This window comes from Tachysurus fulvidraco, chromosome 5 (assembly GCF_022655615.1).
Source record: "Tachysurus fulvidraco isolate hzauxx_2018 chromosome 5, HZAU_PFXX_2.0, whole genome shotgun sequence".
Taxonomy (NCBI): Eukaryota; Metazoa; Chordata; class Actinopteri; order Siluriformes; family Bagridae; genus Tachysurus; species Tachysurus fulvidraco.
Window position 1 is genome coordinate 24,919,023 of NC_062522.1, and position 27,546 is coordinate 24,946,568.

The 27,546-nt window shown below is 36.5% G+C and overlaps 1 protein-coding gene across 3 annotated transcripts; it reads right to left on the bottom strand.

Annotated features, from left to right (window-relative positions):
- Positions 1 to 332: 332 nt before the first annotated feature.
- ripor3 (RIPOR family member 3) lies at positions 333 to 27,458 on the bottom strand. 3 transcript variants are annotated; one of them, XM_027147207.2, is made up of 23 exons: positions 27,303 to 27,457; positions 20,258 to 20,366; positions 19,402 to 19,551; positions 19,182 to 19,260; positions 18,953 to 18,976; positions 18,793 to 18,846; positions 18,088 to 18,237; positions 17,402 to 17,465; positions 17,275 to 17,318; positions 16,151 to 16,276; positions 13,739 to 13,884; positions 13,266 to 13,341; positions 12,942 to 13,154; positions 12,473 to 12,856; positions 12,222 to 12,370; positions 11,437 to 11,617; positions 9,429 to 9,558; positions 8,073 to 8,234; positions 7,836 to 7,994; positions 2,745 to 2,947; positions 2,556 to 2,639; positions 1,916 to 2,006; positions 333 to 774 (listed from the first exon to the last, which is right to left on the bottom strand). In XM_027147207.2, the coding sequence occupies exons 2-23, from the start codon at positions 20,353 to 20,355 to the stop codon at positions 674 to 676; spliced, it is 2,868 nt and encodes a 955-aa protein (XP_027003008.2). In that variant the 5' UTR covers positions 20,356 to 20,366; positions 27,303 to 27,457; the 3' UTR covers positions 333 to 673. The 3 variants fall into 3 exon arrangements, 2 of the variants coding, with proteins under 2 accessions (XP_027003008.2, XP_047669861.1); XM_047813905.1 differs by lacking the exons at positions 12,942 to 13,154; positions 13,266 to 13,341 and having other exon boundaries at positions 12,473 to 12,758; positions 27,303 to 27,456; XR_007140602.1 differs by lacking the exons at positions 333 to 774; positions 1,916 to 2,006; positions 2,556 to 2,639 and adding an exon at positions 5,879 to 5,967 and having other exon boundaries at positions 2,825 to 2,947; positions 27,303 to 27,458.
- Positions 27,459 to 27,546: the final 88 nt, after the last annotated feature.

The following is a 27,546-nucleotide window of genomic DNA, read 5'->3' on the forward strand; positions in this document are numbered from 1 at the left end:
CCCGGTCCAAAGACATGCATGGTAGGTTGATTGGCATCTCTGGAAAATTGTCCGTAGTGTGTGATTGCGTGAGTGAATGAGAGTGTGTGTGCCCTGCGATGGGTTGGCACTCCATCCAGGGTGTATCCTGCCTTGATGCCCGATGACGCCTGAGATAGGCACAGGCTCCCCGTGACCCGAAGTAGTTCGGATAAAGCGGTAGAAAATGAATGAATGAATGAATGAATGAATGTATTTAAAGGAACACCCAGATGTATTTACTTATTTTCAGCTGGACCAGAATCGTCCCCGTGACTAAACACAAAAAAATTAAAAAAGTAAAATTTTTTGCCTTTGTTTGTTTTTTTTTTGTTGTTTTTACACATTTGCAATTATTGAATTTAATAATGTAAGCAATGTTGATTAAATATAGATCAAAACTGATTAAACATGGATCACACAGTTTATAATATTTCAAATGGTTAGCTAAATAATATTTAAAGGCAATATTAAGTAGTGTCCTGCTATATGACTACATACTTCATTTTGCTTTACATCAATACATAAATTTCTGCATGCAAGCTTAGTTTTAGGTTTCTTTTCTGGAGTTGCTTCTGTGAGGGATTCTACTAGTTTTTTGTCTCCTTATATTTTCTGAACAGTAGCAAAAGAATTAGCTGAATTAGTGTGATCACTAGAAGATTGTTATTTCTGTTTTTAGGTTTTTATAAACTTCCTCTTGTAGCTCAGCTCGTATCTGGTCCATTCTCTGGAAAGCTTTGTGACCTTTTGTCCCTGCAATAAAATGTCAATAGTTAATATTAACCATTGATATTATATTAAACATAGGTATTAACAGTATAATTAATATTAAACATTGAAAATATTAAACAGTGAACTGATTATGTTAATGAAACCATTTTCATCCTGAAAGTAGCCATTATAATATAGGTGTATTGTGGCTTTAAGGGATGCACATGGTCTGTTACAAAACTTAAATTTGCTGTGTCAAGTACTGTAATAATTGATTGGTATCAGTGGGCCCAATAATTATGAAAACATTACCCACACCATTACATCACTTCCACCAGCCTGGTCAATGGATTCATACTTTTGGCACCAAATTCTGACTCTACCATATATGAGCCTCAGCAGAAATCAAGATTCGTCAGACAAGGATATGTTTTTCCAGACTCAGCTTTCTTTATTTGTCTGACAGGAGAAGAAAACAAGTGTTCTGCTGTTGTAGCCCATCTGCCTCAACATTATTGTTGATTCTGAGGTATATTCTGAGATGCTTTTCTGTTCACCACAATTATACATCTGAGTGGTTATCAGAGCCTCAGAGTTACTGTAGCCTCGGCTCAAATTAGTCTGGTTATTCTCCATTTACCTCTCACATCAACATATGTCTGTCTGCATAACTGCTGCTCAGTTTTTCTTTATTGTACCATTGAGTAAAGTCTAGAGACTCTTTGTGTGAAAATTTCAGGGGACCAACAGAAATACTCAAACCAGCCTGCATTCTGATGCTTCATGTATCCATCAAATTTCTGGCCCATATCTAAATGATTTTATGTATTGTACTGCTGCCACATAATTAGCTGTTTAGAAATTTGTTTAGAAACCGATGTACAGATTTTCCTAATAAATTATTTTGAGTGTAGATAATAAGGTATTATCTTTATATATATATATATATATATATATATATATATATATATATATATATATATATATATATATATATATATATATATGATTACATCTTTATATAAAATATTCTAGAGCTAAGTTGGATTTGCCTAAATATTTAGAATTCACATGTGATCTTTATAGAGCGTCTCAATCAGAATGCATAGCATACATTGCCACTTTAGTTTGTTATTCTTCTTTAAAAACTGTGTGTACTTCTAGCATCAGGTTAAAAGGTTACCAAATGAAAGAATGGTCTCTCTGGCTGCATTCCTTAACTCTTCATCTGTGGAGTGCCACAGTTCAGCCACTTGCTCAGCACTTTCAACAGCCTAGGACATAGATCACAGATTTTAATCTTTACTGATTTCAAACCCAACCTTTTTACAGTATAAACCATTTTTGTAGGTGTAACATCTCAGTCATTAATAAATAAAGTAAATTAGCCACCCCAACAGGATAAACAAATTTCATAACAGGATAAAGGTGATCAGTCAGAACAAGATTGTATTGATTTAGACTGATTCTTCTAAATAAATAAAAGCACGTGGAGTTTAGTAAAAAGGTGCATTTCAGCTTGTCTATTTTCTTTCAGCTCTTGACCTGTTTCAGCAGGATTTTATGCATTTTTCTTCTGCCACATGATGATAATGAGAGGGTAATTATATAGCTACGTGGACAGGTGTAATATTTATGTAGATTTTAAGTTTAGATTTTTTGTACAGTTTCAGAAACATTTTGCTCATGAGCTAGTTTCTAGATATTGTAATTGCTGACAATAGATAGATAATCTATTCAGATCAAATTTCTGTATATTTACAGCATTTGAATAAACTATTAGAATTGTTGTTACAGACTTTAGTTGAAATGAAAATGGTTACCTTTAAGCATTTTAGTGCCAAACATGCCTGCTGCTGCACTTGAATGTCATTGTCTTTCAACAGCCATGTATAGTGGACCACGGCCTAACGCAAGGTGAAATAATTAGATTTATATTTTAACCTTGAAAAATAAACAAATATAAATACTTTGGAACACATTTACATTAAAGTGAGTTGCTTATTGCATACCTTTAACTTGAAGGATTTACAGACTGAGGCCCTAGAGAGGCAGGAAGCAGCTGAAAACGCAACCTTCTGACTATTATCTGTAAGTAACTTGGCCAAGAGATGTAGTGTTTGCCCCATTGGTTGCAGTTCTGTGATCATCCTTCCCTTCAGCTTCTTGAGGACCTTCCTCCTCTTCGGGGTCTCTAGACATGATACCAAATACACTAAAACAGATGAAGAAAAACACTTAGGATATTCCTGTACATATTTATGTTTTGATGATTTGTAAATACCAGAAATACCATACCAAAAATATGAAATATGACAGATGTTTGAGTATGGGTATATACAGGTGTATTCAGAAATATCCAGAGACATTTGGTTTTTTGCAATTTATTTTGTTAGAGTTCATTTAAAACGGAATCAATAATTTACTTTCTTGGACATCAAACTACACATTCTTCTACTTTTGGCTTTTACCGTTAGGGGTCACCACAGCGAATCATCTGTTTTCACTTAACTCTATCCTTGGCATTCATTACTCTCATATCAGTTAACTTCATGTACTCTTTCAATACATCCATATATCATCTCTTTGTCCTTCCTCTTGACCTCTTACCTGGCAGCTCCATCTCCAATGTTCTTCTACCAATATAACTACACTACCTTCTCTGCACATGCCCAAACCATCTCAATCTATTCTTTTTGACCTCTCCAACATAAGCTGACCCTTTGATGTGCTCATTCCTAATTCTGTTGATCCTCGTCACTCCTAAAGAAAACCTAAACATCCTCATCTCTGCTACCTCCATCTCTGCCTCATGCCTTTTCCTTACTGCTACAGTCTCTAAACCATACAGCATAACTGGCATTACTACTGTCTTGTACACCTTTCCTTTGATTCTTGCTGACACTCTTCTGTCACACAACGCTCCTGACACTTTTCTCCACCCACTTCAACCCGTCTTGCCTCTTCACCCTTTTTCCGCACTCCCCTTCGCACTGGATAGTTGACCCCAAATACAGTATTTTCCACACCATAAGGCGCACCAGATTATAAGGCGCAGTCTCAATTACGGGGTCTATTTCTGTACTTAACCCATACATAAGGCGCACCGTATTATAAGGTGCATGCTAAAACATACGGTCCACAAAAAAAGGTAACTGAAGAAAAACAGTGTGTTTAGTTGAACTTTATTCTACTATTTAACAATACACACACATTATTTTTTAATCAATCTTCTCCCACAAATCCATCAGTTCATATTCTTGCTTCCTCCACTTCCGAACCATAGATTCATTGATGTTGAATTCTTTCAGCTGCTCTATTCCCATTTGCAACCGCATAACTGATAGCCTGTAGTTTGAATTGTGCCTCATAAGCATCAGATTTTTATTGGCGGATGGCAAACCAACTTAAGGTGCATTTACCGCCACCTACTGGACTGGAGTGTGGAGCGCATAATGGTTAGGAAGAAACAAATGTTGTTTTGCAACATACAGGTAGTTATACCTACCGGAGGCGTGGCGAAGGTAAGCGTACATACTGTAAGTAATACGTAATGTTCTCTGATTGGTTTATCGCTCCCAGCGTACGTAGTGTTTGTATTATGTCCCTGTGTCTGCGGGAAATGGTCCGACAGTCAATCAAGCGGAGTGCTTACCAAAGTGGCACAACATTTTTACAGATTTTTGGAACTCAGTGCACACATAAGGCGCACGGCCGATTTTTGAGAAAATTTAAGGCTTTTAGGTGCGCCTTATAGTGCGGAAAATACTGTACTTAAACTCCTGCACCTTCTTAAACTCAGACCCCTATAACCTCACTTGTTCTATTTCTCACCCTCTTGTTCAAACAAGTCATACGCAAACATCATTGATCTCTGAGATTCCTGTCTGACATTTGTCAACATGTCCAGCACCATAGCAAACAAGAAGGGACTTGAAGCTGATCCTTGTAGCCCTACCACCGTGAAATCCTCTGTCTGACTTACAGCATATCTCACTGCTGTCATACTCCTCTCGTGCATATCCTGAACTACCCTAACATACTTCTCTGCCACTTATGACATCTTTATATGGTACCAAAGCTACTCTCTCAGCACCCTGTCATATGCTTTCTCTAAATCCACAAAGATGCAGTGCAGCTCCTCCTGACCATCTCTCTTCTCCATTAACATTCTCAGAGCAAAATTTACACCAGTAGTGCTCTTTCTCATTATGAAGCCATACTGCTCCTCACAAATATCCACTTCCCTTCTTAGCCTTGCTTCCACCACTAGCTTCATTGTGTGGGTCATCAACTTTATACCTCTGTAGTTGTTATAACTCTGCACATCACCCTTGTTCTCACAGATCAATACTAGAACACTTCTCCTCCATATCTTCTAAGATCTAGTGATTGAGCTGGCCAAGCCAGCCTCGAGAGTATTCCAGCAGCTGCTGTCTTCTCCAGATACATCTTACCCCCATAGGAAAACTACTTGGGGTTGTCTTGCTGCCATTTAAGGTTATACCTAGTCAGTTGTTGCCCAGAAGGCCTCTTCAGTATGGGGTGGAATCCATGCTGATTGAGAATTCCTTGCACATGATGCAGATCCTTCAAATCTTTTAGTCCTATCAGTCTGTTCTTGTCTTGATAAAGGAAGGTTAGCCTACAAGCCAAGAAACTGGATCAGGACAGAAGTGCACATGAGCTCAAGTTGACAAGTAGTTATGAACCCTACTAAGGTTGGAAATTCAAAGAAATGGTTGCAGTGGGTCAAGATGCACAAACTATGAACTTTAGATGACTAGAACCAATTCTTATGAATTGATGAGTCCAAGTTTGAGGTGTTTGGATTCAAGCAAAGCATATTTCATATGCAGAGCTCAGGTATGGATGCCTAACAACATCAGTAAAGCATGGTGATGGAAATTTGATGTTCTGGAGATGCTTTGGCAACGGGAGAGTGGGCAATCTGCATCACGTGCAAGAAATTCTAAATCAGCATGGCTACAAGTCCATACTCCAGGCAGCAGCAACTCTGGATCCAAGATGGTGTTATTTACTTTTTTAGCCTGACTATTCTTAGTACATGGACACCTGAGACAGTGGTGTTCATGTATACAACCGCCAGACGTTAACCCAGTACAGAAATTGTGCAACAATCAACCTGCACAATGATGTGTTGTAAAGGCTTCGCAACCTCAGCTTGCTGTGGAGACCAGGCCTCCAGTCCTCAGTGTCGCCTGGTGCCGGTGACTAGGAGAGAGGACAAAGTGGTGCTCAAGGAAGCGCGGTAAGTGGACGGGTGTCCATGCTAGGGTGAAAACAAACCCTAGCCAGCTGGCTCTCCTGTATATTCTTTCAAATGTTTGTTCCCTGGACAATAACTGTACTGCATCCAACTCAAAAGCGATATACGGTGAGAGTAACTGCTGCATTTTCATGAAGACAGCATTGCAGAAATGCAGCTCTTTGTGGTAAAGCTTGTGGTGGTGGTGTGTGTGTATACATCAACACAGAGTGGTGCAAGAACTGTGCTTGTTTTTAGCTACTGCTTATCATTAGTGCAGTTTGTGACTGTTATATGCCGGCCATTTTATTTACCACGGGAATTCACCAGGGTTTTCATTGTCATAGTGCTAATGCTAAAGAGGCTCTATGTGAACTCTATAGGGCTATTAGTGATCTGCAGAATTTTCACCCCGAAGGACTGTTTATTATCGACAGAGATTTCAATCATGCAAATCTCAAATCAGTACTCTGTAAATTCTATAAGTATCTGGACTTTGCAGCGAGAGGGGAATACATGCTGGATCTTGTTTGCACAAACATTCCCAGCATGTATCGTGCGGTGCACCACCCTGACCTCGGCTACCACATCTCTGTTATACTAATTCCAGCATACAGACCACTCATCAGACACTCTAAACCGGTTCTGAAGCAGGTGAAAACCTGGCCAGCAGGTTCTTCAGGACTGCTTTGAGTGCACTGACTGGAACATCTTCAGGGAGGCTGTAACTAATGGCAATTCCTTCAAGTTGGAGTAGTACACGGCATCAGTGACCAGCTACATCGGCAAGTGCATTGATGTGTGACCTACTCCAATACCATCACCACTCACTCCAACCAGAAGCTGTGGATGACTGCTAAAGTGACAGCTGAAGTTTAGAGACCAAGACTTTAGAGCAGGGGACATTGCGACCCTAAGGACAGCAAGGGCCAAACTGTCCCGAGCCATCAGTTAAGCAAAGCACGCACATGCCCAGACAATCCACAGCCACTTCCAGGACAGCAGAGACACCCGGCGTATGTGGAAAGGCATACAGGTGATCACAAACTACAAGACCGCTTCACCTGCCTGTGAGAATGATGCCTTTCACCCAGATGCGCTGAGTGACTTCTACGCTCAGTTTGAGTTGCAGAACAGCATAGCGGCATGAAAGACCATCCCTCCCCCCAAAGATCAGGTACTCTGTCTATCCACGGTCGACGTGAGGAGAACTCTATGCAGAGTTAAGCCACGGAAGGCTGCTGGACCAAACAACATTTCTGGCAGGGTGCTCAGGGAATGTGAAGAACACTTAGTGGATGTCTTCACTGACATCTTCAACATTTCCCCAAGTAGTGCTGTCCCCATGCCAAAGAAGTTTACAGTGTCCTGTGTCAATTACTATCTGTAGAAGGATACTATAATTTCTTATTTAGGTAAACGTTCAGGCTCATTATTCAGTACAGAGCAATGTGCACCTGGACTTCATGTGTCTTCCTTATACCTGGATACATCACTAAAATCAGACTGTTTGTGAACTGCCGTTTTCAAGTCAGGGTTTTTTGCTGTCATTTAAGGAAATTCAGAAACATCTCTATGACAAGGAGGTCTGGGGTTGTCATAGGTGGAACATTGTCTTCTAATCATTGATATTCTACAGGATCTTGTGAAATATAGTCAGTTAAGATTAACATCATAAACAATAGCAGAATACTACAATTTAAAGTTTGGTCCTCAATGAAAGTTTAATTTATTATTATTTTGTCATTTATTTCTTCAAAGATTTATTTAAGATTTATTTCTGCTTACATTATTTGTAGCATATATTTGTTGTTGAGCTACATTGTTCACTTACCTTCTCTGGATATTTGAGAGATATGCTCTGCAAAGTTGGTGACCTTCCAACGCTTGAGGTACACATGTAACTGAAATATAGACACTAGGTCTATTGTAAATGCTGAGAGTGGGACCATTACTGAGGGGGACTGGACCTGCTGCAATAACCGAGCAAAGACTAGGAGAAATATGTTGGAGAATGAATTTAAAATAATTCAAAAGAATAGAACAGAACACAATAGAATATAATAGAAACCTGTATCAGCCTGGCCTGGCAATTTGGCTTTCACATTGTGAATGAACCGCTTGCGTAGTATCCTGAGAAATGAGTCAGCAGTGCAACAAAATGCTGGAGGACATTCACAGCATTCATCCCACAACATCATAACATTTCTCAGCTTCGGTGCCCCAGACCACACTAAAGAAAATACAGATAATAATATATAACAATTAATGATAATAATAATATTATAATAATAATAATAATAATAATAATAATAATAATAATAATAGAAATGTTTGTTTTTAAGAAAGTGAACCTACTAGGATTATAGACTTAATAGTATATTATGAACAAATAACATCTTTATATAATAATTTTATATAAGGCCATCCTTAAAAATATTTTGGTTTGCAGTAACAGTAAAAAAAAAAATAAAAGGGTCGGTAGGTAGGTCTATATTTTTTTTTTTCAAGTTTCAATGTAAACAGTTTTGGTGATGGTGATTACGTAGGTATGAATTTAAACAAATTAGCATATTGTGATGTCACTGATGTTAACTATGTTACCACTACCACTAATGTTATTTCTTATCATGCTCTACTGATTTCATTTAAGCATGCCACCATGTTTCATCTTCTATTACTTAATCAACAAAAGTAATCTACATCAATAAATTACAGTAACTGATCAATAACAGCTAACATTAATCTTGTTCGATGATTCACATGCTGGAAGTGATGTCAGGCTTTGGAAATCCTGGCTATTGACTTGATGCCACTTTTGAGTAGTGTACTGTATGTTAGCATACTCATATTTAATCTGTTAGATTGGAGGCATGGACTCCAGAAGGCTTAAAGATGTGTTGTAGTAACTGGCACAAAGACATGAACAGGAAATCCTCACTAAATTGTGAGATGAAGCATCCACAGACTGGATTTTGGTATATACAGTACTAACCACTGCATGCCACAAATACCAGGCAAGAAATGCCCAGTCCTCCACCATCACAATTTTGGCCTTGGTCAAAGTGTAAGTCTCAGTTGCTTACATTTGCCGTTTTCCTGTGCCCAGCACATCAACTTCCAGAACTGGCTGGTCACTTGCTTCCTAATATATCTCATGCTTTCATAGGTGCTAATGTAATGAGATAATCAGCTTTCTTCACTTCACTGGTTGGTTAGTATAATGTCATATTTGATTGGTGTATATATTCACAGGATGCTACTATTTTGTGTTTACAGTGATAACTTTTTCTGTGTTAAATGTTAATTGACTATAAAACGATTTATTTTATATTGATTACTGCTTATTAGTTTAAAGGAGCAAAACCGCCATTGTACAACACACAATTATTGTAAGCAATTAGATGTTATTAATTTAGGCACTTACATTCTGTTGATGATATATCAGGAGTCTTGCTTTGTGTAAAAGAAGCAATTCTTTTAAGTACATCAGTTTGATGTGATATTTCTTTCAGGATGTACAGTTGCATGTACTCCAAATTAGTCCCCCTCAGTTCCTGTAAGATAATGCAATGGCTAAACACCAAGCAACTCATAGCAGCTCCAAGCAACTTACATAAAGCAACATATGCATAAAATTATTTACAAGTGCATTTAAAACAACATTTAACATTTAAAACGAATGCCAAAATGGCCAGATCAGGCCGTCCATGCAAATTCACCCCAAGAGCAGACGGCAAGATGCTTAATAAAGTCTACAAAAACTCAAAATGTTGCCATGGGACCTATAGCAAGCTCTTGCTATAGTTGATGTCCAAGTAGATGAATCTACAATCAGAAAGAGACTGCACAACTTTAATTGTCATGGTAGATGTAGGAACTTTGTAGTATAACAAAAACATGAGGGCAGGACTGAAGTTTGCCAAAGAACACAAATTTAAAGGCCAAGACTTCTGAAATAATGTGCTTTCAAAGAATTAGAATACATTTTAATTATTTGGAGACCATAACAGGGGGCATGCTTGGCATAATCTGAATACAGCATTTCATACAGCTCATAATCATAGAATCCACTATGAATTCTACATTGTACAAGGTGCTTGAGGAACATGAGACCATCTGTCAAAAAAATGTAAGCTTAAGCCTAACTTGGAACATATCTTTGACCCAAAACATACCAGTAAATCCACCAAGAACTCGCTGAAAAGTAAAAAATAGAGAATTCTGGAATGGTCAAGTCAAAGCCCAGATCTAAATCCTATTGAGATTCTTTCGGGTGATTTGAAATGGACTGTGCGTTAAGATATCCCTCAATCAGCACACAGCTAAAAGAATTCTGCAGTAACATCACTTTCATCTACAGGTTGTTTAGTGTTCACCTGATGACAGACTCATGATCATTATCATAAGCCAAAGTAAAAAATGCCTTTAGTTACTGTACTTAGACGTTACCCTGTATTCCTTTCTGATCCAACAGACTATTACATGTTTTGATTTTGGAGTGATATTTGCTGGTTGACCACTTCTGTCATGATCTAGCCCAGACTTTTTACTGGTACCATGTTTTTTTTTTTTGTTTACGTTTTGTGTTCACATCTCTGCCCCACCCTGGTCTGTCTAATTCCTTCAAGCCTCAGCACACCTGTTCCTCATGTGTCTAATTGTCTCCTATTTATTCATGCCATGTTGCCTTTGGCAGCGTGGAATCGTCTTCTTTGTATTGTTTTTGTGTGCTCTGTCTTGTCTTTTAAGTTTTGGTTTCTTTTCTTTTTCCCAGTGTTTCCTGATCTTGTTTTTGTTGTTTGTCATATTTAATTGTGTTTTTAGCTATTCTCGGATTTGGGCCTGATCACCCCCACTACTGGGCATGTACTACTGATCTTCCTCCATTTGTACAGAATCTATATCAGGGTCCAAACTTTTAAGAGAGGATTTTGTAACCTTTTCCAGTCTGATGAGCAATGATGCCCTTGAACAAACACATTATGAACATCAGTCTTTGATATATCTCTGTTCTTTCAATAAAGACACTCAAGGAGACCTGATTATCATCTCATTGACTGATCATCTCATAGTAATTGACCTTAAAATTACTAGAGATTCACATACTTTTGCCTCTTACAGATATATAATATTGGAACATTTTCCTAAATAAAAAAATTACCAGGAATGATATATTTGTTTGACTGGGTTCTCTTTGTTTGCTTTTGGGACGTGAAAACCTGATGATCTTTTGGGTCATATTTATGCAGAAATATAGAAATAGAAAAGGGTTTACAAACATTTAAGACACACTGTATGTCCTGTTGTATTCCCTATGGTTTACGGCATGCATGCATCATACATACTGTACATGGCACCATACTCATGTGTAATCAAACTTACTCAGATTGTGAGCAATTGGAAAAGATATTTCAAATATTATGTTTTCTTACTCTCAGTAGTGCAATACAGATGCTGAGGTGGATCTCCAAGGTTAGATCCAGACTGTATTCCCCAGTGCTGAGTGGACATCTGTCCTCACTGTCTGTTCTTTTGGCCATGTATCCTGTATGTTGCTGTTCTGTCGACAGTTCTGAAATAACCTCTCGACTTGTCAGTGTGTTCCCTTTGAACCTGAAATAAAGCAAAATTGAAATTATTAATATGGTATTACTATTGAGGCTGCAATATTTACAAATATATTAAAAAAATATTTTCTTTAATAAATTTGTGCTGCCATTTTTCATTTGTTTTACTTTTTACTTTCATGTTGTACTTTTCTTTTACAGTTAAGGTTTTCAAAGTATGCTTTTGTTTTCTAAAGACGACAAGCAAAGGATAATAAGTAATATTAAATAATATTATTTATATATTATATTTAGCTTATATTCAGACAAGAAGTTACATTATGAACACTAATTAATGCAAACATTCATCTTGCGTTTAGTTGCAGGATGTTTAGTCATTCTTCCTCCATCATTAGTAATTGTATTACTTTAATAAGTCTTAGCTTTCTAATGAAGGATGTTCCTTCCACATACCTTCTCAGTGAGTAATATGGTCTATTTTTAAATCTGCTATACAAATAACTTAATTGAATTTACTTTGTAGTCCTTTCATGCCCCTTGTATGTATGTCTGTGATTTTTTTTTTTAATCCGATACAGATGCCATCTTCTACATTCAGTGACTGACCAACTAAATTCTACCATTAGTAAATAATCTCTAGTCTACTGTACCTAGTGTCCATGAGCCTGCTGCTACTCATGCAGGAATTGGTGTCTTCTGTGTTGAAATCAAAGGACAAAAAGTCAAAACTGCCCAGAACTTCCTCTTCCTCAACATCTAGTGCCTCTCTAGAGGATGTCTTAAGAATGTAGATGTTCCTCTAAAAACATAGAAATAATAAATTCAATACAAATGGATGATCAATGATTAAACTTCATTTTAGAGTTGGTGGTGACTGTAACACTTTTAAGACCTGATTCACCTTTAAGACCTTGTTAAGCTGTTGTATTTGTAGATTTAGATGCTTTATCTCCTTGATAAAACTCATCTCCTGTAAGATAGTAGTAATCTGTGCTTGCAACAGTCCAACCTTCATGGCCACTGCTCTTTTTTGGGAATTCCCTACACCCATCACTAGGACCTTTTGCTTTTCTTCTACCCCTTTTTCAACTTTGTCTGTGTGATTATTTGTAGCCACTTTTGCCTTCTCTGGTTCCAATTCCTGATTGGTGGCCACCACACCATTTTTTGGAAGAATGTCAGGAGTGCTGTAACATGGAAAAATAGTTAAAGAGTCCCGCTTGCTGTCACCTCGAACAGGAGAGCCGTTCTTGGGCTCTGAAGACATTTTCCCAATTTTATCACCCTGTAGATTGAAAATTGAAAATTAGAAGTTCATGCAGTGTTTAGAATACTACGTTTTTTCTTATTTATTTTTGCATGAATTCTACCTTTGGAAGGGGTGTCTGTAAACAGTCATCGTACACTGACTGACAATCCATGGAAATGTCAGGGAAGATTGGAGGATGACTGGCCCTTTCATAGACCAAAGGAGAGACTGCCTGGGCAGATTCAGTCAGGTAATTAAGCAGAAACACACCCCGGGATTCATGTGAGCCAATGGAGAAAGAGCCATCTGTGTTTTGAAACTGGTGCAGCATAGACTGTCAAATAGATCAATAGATGCATGGCCTTTTTTTCAAGTTCACATTTCACTTAAAAGTACATGACTGAGAAGGTGGGAGAGTTAGGAGGTGCATACTGTAGTTGCTCACCGGTATTTTCCTGCTGTTTGTAGACTGTCGACTGGCAGATGACATGAGATACTTTACCATGCCACTGTCAAAAGGACTGCATATAAAGTAAGACTGAGTAAGGCCATAGAAACTTACATTCAGTGCCATTGTTGTAACCATTGTCTAAAGTCTCTAAAGGCAAGACAAGCTCAGAACAAAATTACAATAGCTTACAGTTTGCAGTCTTAGGCAAGTGACCCTTCAGAATTTAAAAAGATAATGTCATATATATCAACTGCTGTCACCTGGGATTTTAGCTGTATTAAAGAAATCATATAAATTGTAACATTGTACACTGCAAAAATAGTATATCCATGAATTTTTTCTGTATTTCTCCAGTTGATAGCTGTGATGCTGGATGTAAGGTTTTAATTAGACCCGAAAATTCACTCCATCTGGCCTGCAAAATATACTGAGTTAAGAAAATATTTTACAAAGGATGTACTACTTACTTCCAGACCACTTCCAGTTGGAGTTTGATGGTTGCCAGTTCCGTAATGTCAACAATCATCATTTGTGGATGTGCACTGTAGAAGTCTGCACATTTACATGTCACCATTCCAACTAAGTTGGAGCTCAGGTTCTTCACCTCTGTTACCTAAAGGACACATATCATCATATGATGGTTATGTTACTTTGCAACGCATGCCAACATGTGTGGTGTATGATGTTGATTGCTAAGCATTTCTATTCTGCAATCACAAACAGGGGTTAAATATAAGGTCTGGGCTATATTCATTTATTTTGGTTATACTTTCAGTGAAATAATTGGTTATGGTAAAGAAATTACAAATCACAGACCAGCAGGCCATGGATTGTTAGAAAGCCTCTAGACCACTTCCTCCTCTCCCATAACTCCACCAGGAAGTTCCCTGTCCCTTGTCACCTGATCTCCAGGATAATTCTGAGGCATACATGGACATCTTTGGTTAGAAGATAGAAGATAGATGAGTGGCTCTGCATCCAAACTCTTCTTACTAGAGAGGGAAACCTGTAGTGTGCCACCAGAGAGCCAGCTAGATTAATCAGCTGTCAGAAGAGCTGTGTTTGTGCAGGGTTGGTCTGGCCTCCAGAGAGGTATTGCTTGCAGTCATGTTTCGTAGCATTGGAAGAAAGGGACCAGCCCTTTATGTTAACCCAAAAGCTCTGTGACTGCAGTCACTGCCCGAAACCTCACCCAATGCAGTCAGAGAAGCTCTTTGAACTGAAGCAGTTTGTCAGTCGCTTTCTGGCTGGGACCTTTGCATGGCGTCATTAAGACCAAACCAAGCACATTTGTTGAAGCCACTCAACAAGCCAACACATACATGAATTACATCTCGCATCTTGCATTATTATTCACTCCTTGAACATTTGCAAAAAAAAAATTAAAATTAAAAATCTACATTCCATACCATTTAGGGGAAAAGATAATATTGTGACACAAAGGTAAATTTTGATGCAACAGACATTTGATTGTTGCAAAATTAGTAAACCCCTTGGGCCAATACTTCACAGGACTGGATGGAGATTTATATTCCACATAGTGAAGTGTGGTTCAACGGTTGTTGTGTGTATTTGCATTTTGTAATGTATTTGTATGTTTGTGATAGCTGGAATTGAGAGAAATAATTGAAAGCCCTATTATTTGCAGTCGGGGATGCACCCTAGGATTTCAAAGGGTTGAAAGTCATTAAGAAATGCAAGAGTGGTCCACCGAATAAAAATGCAGTTCTCCTAGAATTGTAAGCACAACTCTATTTGTCTAGTTATTATGGAAGCATTCGCTCCAGGTACCAGAAGACAAAGCCCTAAAAAGGTTACTGTTCAACTATAGCTAAATGAATGTGGCAAAAAAATGATAATGAGCTCCATTAATTTTCAACTGTAATTGTGCTTGTGTTATGAACCTTTTAGCCTTTCATAAGTCACATTTTATCAAATCTTTACATGAGTAATGTTTTTGGTCAGTGCAGTGTGAAATGGAAACAACACAACAGTAGAACAAAAACATATAGCAATGGAAAGTCACTTTTTACACCCCAAGAATACCCTAATAAAACCTCTGTAAAAAAAATCTATAATATACAGTAGGTTCATATAATCCCTACATGATATTCTTAATATTACAGTGCCACAATCCAGTGATGTTTTTGCTGATCATATATTACTAGACCTGCTTCTCATCATAACATCAGAGTACACTAATACAATTATCACTGAAAATAATTTCTATCACTGCATGCTTGTCTAAACTATCATTAGTCAAATTTAAACATTAGACATTAAACATTAGAAAAGTATAAATATTTAACATCTGTTAAAATATTGAATAGGTATGCAAGGAAGCTTTTGACAGAAAGAGATTAAATAAACCTACAGCGTCATGTGTAAAATCTTAAACGCTTTACAAATAACTTCTATGGTTATTAGAATCACAACCAATTTGTAAAAGGATTATATCAAAATGTACTGAAGAATCACTTTTAAAATGCACCATCCAGCTGAGTTTTTGCTATTGACACAGTTCTTGATTGCACATCTGATAATATGATTATATCCTGCCCTGCGCTCCTTAAACCTGAAACTGCAGAAGTGCATGTTTTCCTGTTGTTTTCTTTTAGACGTTTGTTCTTGAAATGTATTTTGTTTTTGGAATTTTTTTAATGGAAAATTGCATGCAATAAATAATCTATATCATTATATTACAAGTGAAAAATGTCCTTTTAAATTTTGTTATCATTCCTTCAGAAGTAGCTGAAACCTGTCTATGGTCATGTAATACCTGATGCAGCTATCATAAATGGCATATAAGGGACTATTCTGTCATCACACCCTTTAGAGGCATTTCTGTTTGAACAGGTGTGTGGGTACGCATAAATCACCTTGATCTCAAAGCTCTCATGGATATGAGGGAGGAAAACCATTTGCTCTTCATTCCATAGCTGTTGGTCATCAGTCTGGATCCGCCCTCTGATTCTCCATCGCTGTTGTCCCAGTCGTATTAATACCTACATAGTGAAAGTGGTTTGGTTTGTATATGTGCGTACAACTATTCCACTAATTTACCATATTCCACCAGGATGACTAGAACTATTATTTACCACAAAATAATGTGTCAAAGTCATTAACATCCTAAACAATATTGTGAATAAATGCAATTAAATTATCAGTCAAATATCATTATTCATTATAAAAGTACATTATTTTTGTTTTGTTCTCAGTCTCCACAACCTCACTGAATATAAACCGTTGTCAGAACCATTGTCAAAAAAACTCACAACTCAGAAACCTCACAAAAGAGTTGGATGATTATTTGACCTCCTCAAATTGAGTAATTTGTTTTTTGTTTTTTTGTTTTTTTAAAAAACAGCTATAAACTATTTATTTACATAAACAATTAAAATTAACAATACATATCACCTACTATACAGAAAGGTTCAATGGTACGAAACACAAATGCAATTGTTATGTATTGAACACAATGTCACCCACACAATAAGGAGGATGTGAAGACACTTTCATAAAAACAAGCTATTTGAAAATATTCAGAGAAAGAAGCCCTTCCAGAGCACATCCCACAAGCCTGAACGTCAACAACTGTCCTTTGAACTACAACTGGTATCACGTATTGTGACCTAGTAAAGCAATTGTTTTTTGGTCTGCACACCATTAGCATTGACAGCAAAATGAGACTACATAAAGCACTTTGCACCAACTCTAAAATATAGGGGTGGATCAGTGATACTTTGCCTAGATACAGCATACCAAATGTCTGGAACTCATGTTCTCTTCAGTATAGTGTGTGTTTGTTGGGAGGATTTAATTGTTTATGTTTTCATAAATGTGTAAATAAAATATGCAGTGCACCTGTATATCTAAACCCAAAATATTATATATTGCATGTGAAGTTTTTTTTAGAGATTAATTGCTTGTTTTCATAATGGGTGCCAAATGGCATTGTATATCCATATAAGTGCAGTGGGGATATTACACAAGTCATATTTACCTCATATTGATCCCCTGGACAGAGACGAGCAAAACCAATCAAACCTGCCAGGAAAAGGATTGATTACACAAAGTGGCAGAATGTAGGGTGAGTAGAATATATCTAATCATAAATTGGTGATTTATACCTTTCATTTTTATTTGCAACTCTCCCAGTAGGATATCCAATTCTCCTTCCATAGAACACATATTCTATAAACATCAGCAGTTTATTAAAATTTACTATGGTGCTGTGCCTTCATCTTGTATCAACAAGTAATTGCACAACTAATAATAATAATCTTGATAGCTATGAAGTAACCACAGGCTGACAGGACAGTTACTTTTCTGCTGAATGATCCATTAACTAATCAATCATGATCCAGGTGAGACAATGAAAAAAAGAAAAGAATGAAACAAGAAATTACAAACAAATAAAAAACAATAACTCAAGAAACTTTAAGCGAAAAATCTAACTTTGAGTTAGATTATACTTGCCTGCAACTGAACTATGTAAAATTCAATTTGAACATAGAATTACTGGTGCAATGGTCAAGCTTTATTTATATTGGCCAGAGAAGCAGGAAGAGCTCATCAATTCAAAAAGTTAGTTGATAGAGCTATTGTAAAAATATTATTATTATTATTATTATATATTATTATATATATTATATATAATATATAATATATATTATATATTATTATGTGTGTGTGTGTGTGTGTGTGTGTGTGTGTGTGTGTGTGTGTGTGTGCGTGCGTGCGTGCGTGCGTGCGTGCGTGCGTGCGTGCGTGCGTGCGTGCGTGTGTGTGTGCGCGCGCGCGCGTTCAAACATACCTCTAAGATTTGTCTGTGGTTGCGGTTCAGCTCCAGCAGACTCTCTCGTGATTCCCGTGAAGATGGCGAGAGTGAAAATGCTCGTTTCATATTAATAGCTCCTTGACATAATCTCCACTGGATACAATATGTCTCATATAACCCTTCCACCTGTATGTGCAAGACAATAATATACACAATGCAGACCTGGAAAATTTTACAGCAAACACTAGCTTTATTAAAAATAAAAAGTCCTGAGGTTACATCCATGAGGATTGATGAAAATTATGTTGCTGGTATGACATGCTAATAGGTAATAATTTTTTTTAATGGTCAGGTGTGCTTTTCTTACTTTTATCTCTTTACATTTTATATTATTTTATCTATAGTAGCTTAAACTGGAGAAGGCCAAAGACCACATTTCTGTAGTATGATTTTACATGTCAATAAATGTTTATTGTTGGTTGTTGGTTAATTGCCTTAAATAATAAAATTTTTATTATTTGAATCCCTTCTTGCTTGATTGCATTTTCCCTTTAGTGTGAATGGAAAGATATATACACCTAAAACCTCACCTGAGCCAAATTATCTTCATCCTCTCACATAATGTATGTGTCATGAAAAACCTCTGTTAATGAACTTCACTTTAATCCTAATGTATTTAAGCATGGATCTCATCACACATGTAATAAATACTTAGCTGCGGGCTAAAAATAAAAGTTTTACCTTACTAATTTGAAACTCCAGTCTCCGTATGTATCTTTCCAAGGCTCTTATATCCTGTTGTAGGGGGAAAAGACATTTATCCAGTTTACCCAAACTTTAAATATAAACAAAAACTAAGAAACAAAAACTTTAAGCAGAAGCAAAAAAAAAAAAAACTCACCTTCTCTAAGTCATAGAAAAAAGCCTAAAAGATAAAATAAAAACATCTTCAAATCATATATATTCTGCTTAATTTTGCTAATGCAATTTACAATCATATGCACAATCATAATCCTAACAGGTTGTGGTCAACTGCATGAATAAACTGCATTTTTTATAAAATTGAAACTGTTAACATTTTTCCGTGTAAACAGCTAAGTCAGCAAGGGATATGTAACTAATCGTCTTACCAGTCTTGAATTCCTTGTAGAGTCTCTTTGCTGGGATAAGAGGAATTCCAGCTCTGTTTTGTGACCTTCAAGATACTCCCTATGAGCCAAAAGCTTATTTCATTTCCAACAGCTATTATTATAATAGATTTCCTTTATATTACATTCAATTTTTATTTTCTATTTTAGGCAGAATATCAACACACTAGCTGTGTATAACAATAAAACAAATAGTTCATACTTGAGCCCCTTCTGTAAAACCTGAAATACTCTGTCCACCTGCTCAGGCTGCTGTCCCCAAATACTGCCAACCACCTGAGTAGAAGAAAGGATTCTTGTAGATTTTCCTGTCAGGCCTTTGGTGCGAAGAGAAGTACGAGCATAAGATAACCTATGGAGTTTTTGGGGAAAGATGGGATGGGAAAGGGAGAAAAATGAAAAATGAAAAAGAGTTCAATATGTACCCATGTGTACTATCTCACTTTTCTCTGAAATCTGCAGCAAAATATCTGTACTCTTGTAGCTCTCTTGGGATTTGAATGCCCTAACGTCTCAATAAGTAACATCAATGAGTCATTCTTCTTCAGTCAGTTCAATTCTCTATGCTAATTCTATCATACCAAGAGGAAAATTAATCATACTGTGCACATTGCCTTAAACATAATTGAACATGATCTCCCATTATTACAGTTGCTATACTGTACATCAAATACATCCATTAAAGTGCTTTCACAAGGCCCCTCACAACAAGCAGATTCCAGATATTTTATATATAAGATACATACAGTACATGATTGGTTTAATGTCTAAAACAGGCTGTTTTCTTTCATGTTGCTGTTAGAGAGCTCAACTTATAATTTACTTATATGTCATAGGCTAATATTAACACCTTATTCTAGTTTTAAGTGGTACAACTGGTTTAACGTTGATGAATTTTATATAACTTGATATATGTAACCTTGTGACAGCTGTACATGACATACTGAAATAAGCCCACCTCACTACAAACTCTCACATAACAATATACCCATACTAGTGCATAAAACACCAACAGCTTGCTGGGAACCATTTGGAGGTTATAAAGACATAATAGTTACCTATGTCTGTTGGTCAGAGTGTTAACTCCAGTGAAGGAGCAACTCCTCTGCACCATGCCATCTTTTGCTGGCCAATCAAAACGTAACTTCACTGACATCCCCCAAACCCCTGCAATGTAGATAAACATTATATATATATCATCACACAACTTGCATATTATTTTTGCATATTATCCATTTAAAATATGTTACCAGTTGATAAAATATTACTATGTAAAAACTGTATTCAATTTCTTTCAGAGTCAGCTATGGATAAAATATACAGTGAGTGTAGAGTACTTTCCAGGTCTTATTATTATTATTATTGTAAGGTCAAGTCTTATTTATAATATATTGCAATGTTTTAATGCATATTATTTTTGTGAATTGCCTGAACAGACCATTTACAAACATCTAATAACCTGGTTTTTGTATATATGCTGTAGCATTACTGCCATATTCAACTAGATTGAATCAAGAAGAATCCCCTTTAGGTGCCTTTGTGCATCTGCACCTCTATTTAACTCCTGATTCTGAGGGAATTAGAAAATGCTTTAGTATGCTCTGGCCCAACCCAATGCGGTGTGAGGTTATGGTCACTGAACTGCTTATAGCACATAGTTTAAGTTATTCTGTGACAATCCAGAGCCAGGGCCAGGGAGCAGACAAGCAGGCTAATCTGACCGTCTGCTAGCTGCACTGAGTCGTCACCCAGGGTTCACAATATAGAGACTGTGTCTGTTTCCTGAGCTAAACAAAAAACTACAAACAGATGGTAGTTTGTAGGAAGGCGGTGTCGAAGGGAGGAGGTGTCGCAGTTTCTCATGATGATAAGCTAGGCATCAAGCAAGAATCGTTTCAACTCATTAGTTGATCTGCATACTAACATAACATATACCGTACGTAGCCACAAAAATAAGTCTACTGAGTCAGTTCCTCTAATTGTTATTTACAGACCTCCTGGACCATATTCTGAATTCCTCTGTGAATTTGCAGATTTCATTTCAAACCTAGTTGTTTCTTTAGACAAAGCAGTAATTGTTGGAGACTACAATATTAATTTTGTTAAGTTAGAAGATCCTCTAAGAACAGCCTAGATTCCATCTTACATTCAGTAGGGGTTAAACAGTATGTAATAGGACCCACTCATAATGGAGCTCTCACTCTTGATCTTGGTCTAACTCTTGGATTAAATATAGAATATATAGTCACAGTGCCTCAATCAGAAGCTATCTCTGACCATTATCTCATTTCATTTAAATTACATGATTTTGCAATTTGCCACATCACCGTGTTAAACGTACATTTACTTCTACTACTGCAGTGAGATTTACATACAGTCTCAGAATTATCATCCATGATTGGATCACCATCTGCCCCCACAGAACTTGATCAGGTGACTGAGAATTTAGAGTCAGTGTTTTGCTACACCCTAGATATTATAGCTCCACTTAAAAAGAAAGTAATTAGAGAGAAAAAAACTAGCACTCTGGTTCAATGAAAACACACAAACTTTAAAACTATCAGCTAGGAAAGTAGAACGTAAATGACATCAAAGTAAATTAACAGTATTTTGATTAGCATGGAAGGATAGCCTTCATAGCTACAAAAAACCTTAGTGCTGCTAGATCGGTGTATCTTCAAGCCTTATTGAAGATTACAAAAATGATCCTAATTTTTATTTTATACTGTAGCAAAATTAACTAGGAATTAAACACCTTCTTTTTGTAGTAGTAATGACTTCATGAATTATTTCAATGGAAAAATTGATAACATCAGGCAGAAAATTCAGACCAATTATTTAATACCAAACAAATGTTTTTGATTAGTAATTAGACCGTTTTAATCCCCTTCAACAGACTGACTTATTTTCACTGATTTCCTCTTCAAAATGATCAGCCTGCATACTGGATCCCCTACCCAACAGACTACTACCAGTAGCTATCCAACCCATTCTAAAGATAATAAATTCTTCCCTTAGCACTGGCTATGTGCCAAAATCTTTTAAGATAGCAATTATCAAACCTTTGATTAAAAAACCTGACCTCAACCCAAGCCAACTATGGGCCAATATCAAACATCCCCTTTATCTCCAAGATCCTAGAAAAGGTTGTCAGTCAGCAGTTATGCTCATACCTACATAGGAATAATATTCATGAAATGTATCAGTCAGGATTTAGGCCTCATCATAGCAAAGAGACAGTGCTGGTTAAAGTTGTAAATGACCTGCCCTGGCTTCTGATCAGAGTTGTGTCTCTGCTGGTATTGCTTCATCTTAGTGCAGCTTTGATACCATTGACCATGCTATTCTACTTGATAGGCTAGAACATGTTGTTGCTGTTAAAGGTACAGCCTTTCTTCTGGATCCGGTCTTATTTGACGGATCGATATAAGTTCCTAGATCTGCTGTAAATGGTGACTACTCTAAACAAACTAAGGTAATGTTCGGTGTTCTGCAAGGTTCTGTTTTAGGCCCATTGCTTTTCTCCCTATAAATGCTACCCCTTGGTGCAATTATTCGTAAACATGGTATTGGCTTCCACTGTTATGCTGATGACACCCAGCTATATGTTTCAGCTAAGTCAGATGTGAGTCACCAGCTTAATAAGATTGAAGATTGTGTGAAAGACATTATTGGATGATTACTAACTTCTTCCTGCTTAACTCTGGCAAGACAGAAGTGCTTTTTTTCAGAAGTGTTTTACTAGGTCTACAGGCACCCAGAAGTAAGCTTTCTGATTACAGAGTAACTCTGGATGGTCTTTCTATTACATCAGCAGTAAAAGAACTTGGTGTGCTTTTGAGACCGGTCTCTCATTTGAAGCTCACATAAATAATATCACAAGGGTAGCCTTCTTTCATCTCAGAAATATTGCTAAGATAAACATTTGATGTCATTACATGATGCAGAAACACTAGTTCATGCATTTTTTACCTCTAGGTTGGATTATTGTAATTCTTTACTGCATAAACAGTACCACCCGTGCAAGTAGCTCAGCTTTGCAGACTGTGGATTGGTGGGATGCGTTACATCCCAGGAAGCCCTCATGTCTATGTCACCTTCTGGCCCTAGCCTGTTAATTATGCTGTCATAGCTAGTCTTGCCGGAGACCCTGTCTGCACTTTGTACATAAATTACATTGTTCATCACCTGATTACAATCATACCTAACAATTTTTCTCCCTCTCTCTTTCTCTTTCTCTCTCTCTTTCTTTCTCTCTCTCTCTCTCTTGCTCTCTCTGTTGAGGTATATATGCCACTCCCGAGCTCCCAGTCTCTAGCCTGATTGTCAGTCCTGATGTTCTACACCTGTTTGGAGTCTTGTTGCCGGATGGTCACCCTGCCAGGGATTGATCTGCATGGTCAGCCGGGATTGTTGTGGATGAAGCTGCCCGGAAACTCTCATGCCTTCATGTTGTGTCAGTCAGTTGTATGGTCTAGTTTTTATCAAGCAATCAGGTCTGTCCTGAACTCAGAGTTTGCGATGACCCATTAGTTACTCAGGAGCTCTCAGATGCATTACTATAAACTGTTGTAGAAAGGACATTATTTACATTTACATTATTTACTGTCCAGTGTCACCCAAATGAGGATGGGTTCCCTTCTGAGCCTGTTTTCTCTCAAGGTTTCCTCCTAATATCATCTCAGGGAGTTTTTCCTTGTCGCTGTCACCTCCGTCTTGCTCATTAGGGATAGGGATTAATATATAGTATTTTAAATTTTTAAAATCAATATTAAGTCAATATTTTAAAATTTTAAACTTAATTTTATATATTTATTGATTTATTTTTATCCTTATTTTTCTTATTATTGTTATTAAAAAAATTTTTTTCTCTCTCTTCTGTTTCCATACTTCTGTAAAGCTGCTTTGAGACAATGGGAATTGTATAAAGTGCTATACAAATAAATTGAATTTGAATTTTTAATAGCCATTACACCAGTCTTCAGTGTCACATGATCCTTCAGAAATCATTCTAATATGCTGATTTTTCATCAGTTTTAGAGTTGTTTTGCACCTATTCATTTTTTATAACCTGTTAGAATTTTTCAGGACTCATATTAATAAAGGAAAATGTTAAATTGTAATAATATTTCAGAATATTTCTGAATATATATATTCACCTTTTATCAAATAAATGGGTAAAACAAATTATTTCTTTTAAAAAAATGTTATTTGTCAAACCTTTGACTGAATTATTGTGTATATACTAGATTATTTTTTTTAGCAAGCATTCCTATTGAGGAGTATTTATTCATCTAACCTATTTCTATTCATTTACAATTGTAGAATGTTTTTTATTCCAAAATATTCCAATTGTTCAACAAATTTCTATATTGTGCATTGCAGTGCATAAGTGTTTTTACAAGCTTTTTTCCAATCGTATTTTATAGAACTATGCGACACACACCATCTCATGTGTAGATACATTTCACCACAGCCAATGTTGTCAAAATGTTATTTAAAAAATATCTGCATTAGAGTGCATGCATGTCACTCATGCAAATTGACAAATTAACCCAATTTGGACAAATTTATTTAAAAACCTCTGAAACAGCCAGGAACATTTGATGCACTATCCTGTAAAGAAAATGTGGCGGATAAGTTGAAGGATAAGTTGCCCAAGCTTTAATTTGGCTAGTTTACTTTTGTAAGATATGCAGATAATATATATTACTTTTGTTCATTGCTCTGGAAAAGGACATCTGCCAAATGCTGTAAATGTAAATTTCTGGAGAAGAAATCAGGGTGCCCAACAATGGGCATGTGAGCATCAGAACTGATGTGCCCTTACACAAAGCAAAAATAGTTCAGGAAAGGTTTGTGGAGCACAGCAATAAGTTTGAGGGGTTGATATGGCCTCCAGATTTCCCAGATCTCAATCCAATCGAGCATCTGTGGGAAATGCTAAACAAACAAGTCTAATCCATGGAAGCCCCACCTCACAACATATATATATAAAACTGAGATCACCTCAAATATTTAAAGTTTTTTTTTTAAGTATTTTGAGTATAAAGTCTATAAATATATTTATGGACCTCTTAGCAAAGTGCATATGGTTACAGCAAAATATGATCCCCTTCAGGCAAAGCTGGCTGCTGACTTGGATGGATGGATTATAAATCTTTAGATATTCTATCATTTTAGCATCAGTTTGTCCACCTAGATACTGTACAGTATAACATTTTTAATAGGTTTAGATTTTGAGACTACAATTTTGTGTCTTTGACATTTGACAGTTAATGAGAATATATTTTGTTAATGAGAGCAGACCACCTTAGGTCAGTGCATGAAATATATGCACTTGATGATTATTTTTTCTAAATATTTTGAACATTTTCAAGTTCATAATAAGTATATGCTTTGACATACGAATTTTTTGAGATACGATGTGATTTGACCAAATTTTTGCCTTGAGATACGAGCAAATTTTTTAGATACGAGCATCCGAGCTGCCGCCGCCGAAACAAAGATCCCCAACAACCTGTTTCCCCCGCCTCAGCTTCCCGCATCTCACTCGGTTAAAGCCGCCTTTCCATTGCACACGACAAACGACGGCCGATAAACCGGAAGTCATTGATTTCCTATGGAGAGTCGCAAAGGCGCTGCGTGAGGTGCCAACCATCTGCGGATCCATAATTTTCGGATCCGTTTTGAGCGTTGGATCCATTAAAACATTTGAACTTGTGCGACTACACCGCAGCCGATATGCCGACCGGACAAGTTTTTATTAAAACGACCGGCAGATGTTAGTGAGGAAAGAGTGACAAAAAAGGCAAAAACAATTGAAGAGAAAAGCGATGAAGGAAATTAAGCAAAATTAATGTAAAGAAAACAGAAATTGTAGTAATTAAGTTCAGTTAAGAGAATTTCAGTTAAGTTCATTAATTTTAGTGAAGTTTAGTTAAGTTCCATTTAAGTGTAAAGTAGCATTAAGAGTGTACAGTAGCGAGTAAGTGAACAAAAGTGAAAGTGTAATTCCTCCTAACTCCTCCGCCTGTTTATTCCTCCCTCAACCTCTGTGCGAATCTTCCGTAAAGTAAAACCAGTTTATTTTTTTAACATTCTCTTTTATAACTGTATGTTGTTGTTTTTTTTACAATATTTGTCATTTATAAATACAGGTACTGTACATTTTTCATATTCAAAACACATAAACAAAACAACTGGAGTGGAATTTTGCGACCTGGGACAGATTAATTTGATTTCAATTAATTTAAATGGGGAAAATTGCTTTGAGATATGAGCAATTTGAGATATGAGCAAGGTCACGGAACGAATTAAACTCATATCTTGAGGTTTTACTGTATTTCTATTTGTAACATGAGCACATTTACCTTGTTCATAATTTATATGTTGGAAACTGTTTCAGACTTTGGAGTACTGTTTCGATAGTGCTTAACATAGATATGTTTTTATGAAGATTTTTTTAAAAGATTTTTGTTTTAATAAAAACAGCTGAATTTCAAGTGCATGTGAAAGTTTAAAATGAATTTCATGAAGTTCATGTTAAATCAGTGTGCTTATATGGCTCTTTGTGTTATATCATTTGTAATAAACTTCTTATAATAAAATAAAATTCATCAGTAACACACTGTTATGATGGACACAAAAAAAAACACTGATGAGTTTACTAAAGCAACACATCGTGTGCTGTGTTTTTTTCTGAGTGTATTGAGTTTAACTCAATATGTGATGTCACCGAGTACACTCAGAATATCTGTAGGAAATAAGACCTGTGTAACTATTTTCAACACATTTGTTAAATTGTATGAATTCATATTAAGATTTAAGCTGGAAAGGGAACATTAAAACAGAAATTTGTGCTTATTTTGGCAAAACTGATGAGCATTGCAGAATGTGAAATTTTACACTGAGCATACCAACATTACAATATACTGATACAATAAGCAAGGAAGGCTTAAATGCACATTTATGGTGTTTGATATTTAGACACTAACTATTTACTCTCTAAACAATGGGAACAAGTTTTTGACACATGAACAAGAAATGAATACATAATTAAGAATGTTACTGGCATTAGTAATGAGAGAACATTTGCCTTACCAGACTCAGAGTGTCCTATTCCAGACCAAGGTTACCTCTGAAAGGAAAACTTGCCCATGTTAATCTTTCTAGCAGCATATGTCTCTTTGTGCATAAGCAGATGTCTGTTTGCTCCTGATAGCATGACTCTGGCTAAACTGTAAGGCTTCGAGAAGCAGAAACGACACCCGATTCCAAGAACTGCCTTTTACAGGACAAAGAGAAAAGAGGCAGGGCATCAAATGCTTCTCACAACCCATACCCT

What these genes read in the sequence shown, in the direction of transcription:
- ripor3 (XM_027147207.2), bottom strand. Translation starts at nt 20,355, where the DNA reads ATGTCAGTGAAGTTACGTTTTGATTGGCCAGCAAAAGATGGCATGGTG. An exon ending in CAAACAGCAGGAAAATACCG is followed by an intron (nt 13,155 to 13,265) that starts GTGAGCAACTAC and finishes TCTATTTGACAG; the next exon opens with TCTATGCTGCACCAGTTTCA. An exon ending in AGCTTAACAAGGTCTTAAAG is followed by an intron (nt 12,371 to 12,472) that starts GTGAATCAGGTC and finishes CTATGTTTTTAG; the next exon opens with AGGAACATCTACATTCTTAA.